Source organism: Gavialis gangeticus, unplaced genomic scaffold, assembly GCF_001723915.1.
Source record: "Gavialis gangeticus isolate Ggan-Ray unplaced genomic scaffold, GavGan_comp1, whole genome shotgun sequence".
Classification (NCBI taxonomy): Eukaryota; Metazoa; Chordata; order Crocodylia; family Gavialidae; genus Gavialis; species Gavialis gangeticus.
Window position 1 is genome coordinate 45,508,397 of NW_017728994.1, and position 1,739 is coordinate 45,510,135.

Below are 1,739 nucleotides of genomic sequence, written 5' to 3' on the forward strand. Positions count from 1 at the left end.
CGCTTCTCTGCCAGGGCTCGGCCCCATGCACTGCCCGGAGGAGGGGTGTAGCACTGGGGCCCGTGTGCCAAGGGGCCAGTCCTGCCAGGCAGCTGCAGCCAGCACCAGCAGTGGGCTCAAGCAGACGCCAGCCCCGGGTGCCCCCTGGGCCGTGTCGGCAGTGTCGTGGTCTCGGGCAGTGCCCAGGACCTGCCCCAGCTAGCGATGTCCCAGCGGAGGGGTCTGGCAGCCCCAGGGAGATGGAGGGGGCTTGGAGTCAGGTCCCAAAGGAAAGGGTGGGCAGCTTGGGGAGAGGAGACGGCCCCTGGTAACGTGGGGCAAGATCGGTGCTGCCGGAGTCTCTGTATGGGGGATGCTGGGGGCTCAGCCAGCCTGCACAGCACTGCCCGTGGGCCCTGGCCATAGCCATGCACTCACCCGCCCTCCCTTGCAGCCTTGCCCTGCGCCCGCGGGAGCTGGCACCAGGACCATGACGCTGACCAAGGGCTCCTTCACCTACTCCAGTGGGGAGGAGTACCGCGGCGAGTGGAAGGAAGGTCAGTCTCCCCGGCCAGGGGTTCAGGCAGGGAGGCCAGGAGCTGCCCCCCCGTCTGCTGTCCCTGGGGCCCATGCCCCACCCCGGTGTCAGGGGTGCTGATGCAGTGCTGCTCTCACCCGCCAGGCCGCCGGCACGGCATGGGCCAGCTGACCTTCGCTGACGGCAGCACCTACCTGGGCCACTTCGAGAACGGGCTCTTTCACGGCTGCGGGGTGCTCACCTTTGCTGACGGCTCCCGGTGTGTGGGGAGACCCAGGGCTGAGCAGTGCCCGCCGCTGTGGTTGGCCCCCGGGCTGGGGATGCGGAGCAGGGGGGTGGCCCCAAGCAGCCCCCAGCTCCAGGGGCAAACAGCAGCTCAAGGGGAAGGGGGGAAGGATTCTGACACAGCCATGGGTCCTCGGAGCAGGTGCAGGGGGGGGTCTTTGTGCATGCACGTGTGGGTAGGAGCATGCTTGTCTGTGCACGTGGGCATGCATAAGAGTGTCTGTACGTATGTGTTTGTGAATATGTTTGTATATTCAGATGCGTATGTGCAAGTGTTAGCATGTGTGTGTGCGCAAATGCATCTACGTGCATTTGCGAATACATTTGTGTGAGAATGTGTGAGTGTAAATGCATGCTTTGTGCATGCATGCACATGTGGGTGTATCTAGCCATGTGCACATGCACGGAAGTGTACGTGACGTGCACGTGTGCAAGCATATTTATGTGTGGGCCTGGTGTGAGTACAGCCACACCTCTGGACAGGGTGGGCACAGGCAGGCCCTGCATGTCTGGAGCTCAGGACCAGCCCGCGCTGGTGCCAGGCCATGCCCCCGCAGCAGCAGGCATGCTAACGCAGCTCCCCCCCGGCCCGGCCACGCTGCAGGTACGAGGGGGAGTTCGTGCAAGGGAAGTTCAGCGGCGTCGGCGTCTTCACACGCTATGACAACATGACCTTCGAGGGCGAGTTCAAGGGCGGCCGCGTCGAGGGCTTCGGTGAGTGCTGGGGCCCCCAACCCAGCCCAGTGCCCCCCACCCAGCCAGGGCCCAGCCCGCGCCCAGACACTGCCCACCACAGCCTCCATCCTCTGCTGCCCTGCCCTGGTCCCAACCCCTGCCTCCCTGGTCCCCAGACCGTGCTACCCCCACCCCAGGCCCAGACCCCCAGCCCTGCTGCGGTGCCCCCACCTCTCTCCAGCTGCCCTGGCCCGCGCCAGCT

The 1,739-nt window shown here is 65.8% G+C and overlaps 1 protein-coding gene across 3 annotated transcripts in view; it reads left to right on the forward strand.

Annotated features, from left to right (window-relative positions):
* The window catches only part of MORN4 (MORN repeat containing 4), a 9,003-nt gene that overhangs the window by 6,242 nt on the left and 1,022 nt on the right, over positions 1–1,739 (forward strand). For all 3 annotated transcript variants that reach the window (XM_019502693.1, XM_019502694.1, XM_019502692.1), the window contains exons 2-4: positions 434–536; positions 662–776; positions 1,407–1,516. In XM_019502693.1, the coding sequence (XP_019358238.1) occupies positions 470–536; positions 662–776; positions 1,407–1,516 (292 nt within the window). In that variant the 5' untranslated portion in view covers positions 434–469. The remainder of the gene's footprint in view (positions 1–433; positions 537–661; positions 777–1,406; positions 1,517–1,739) is intronic.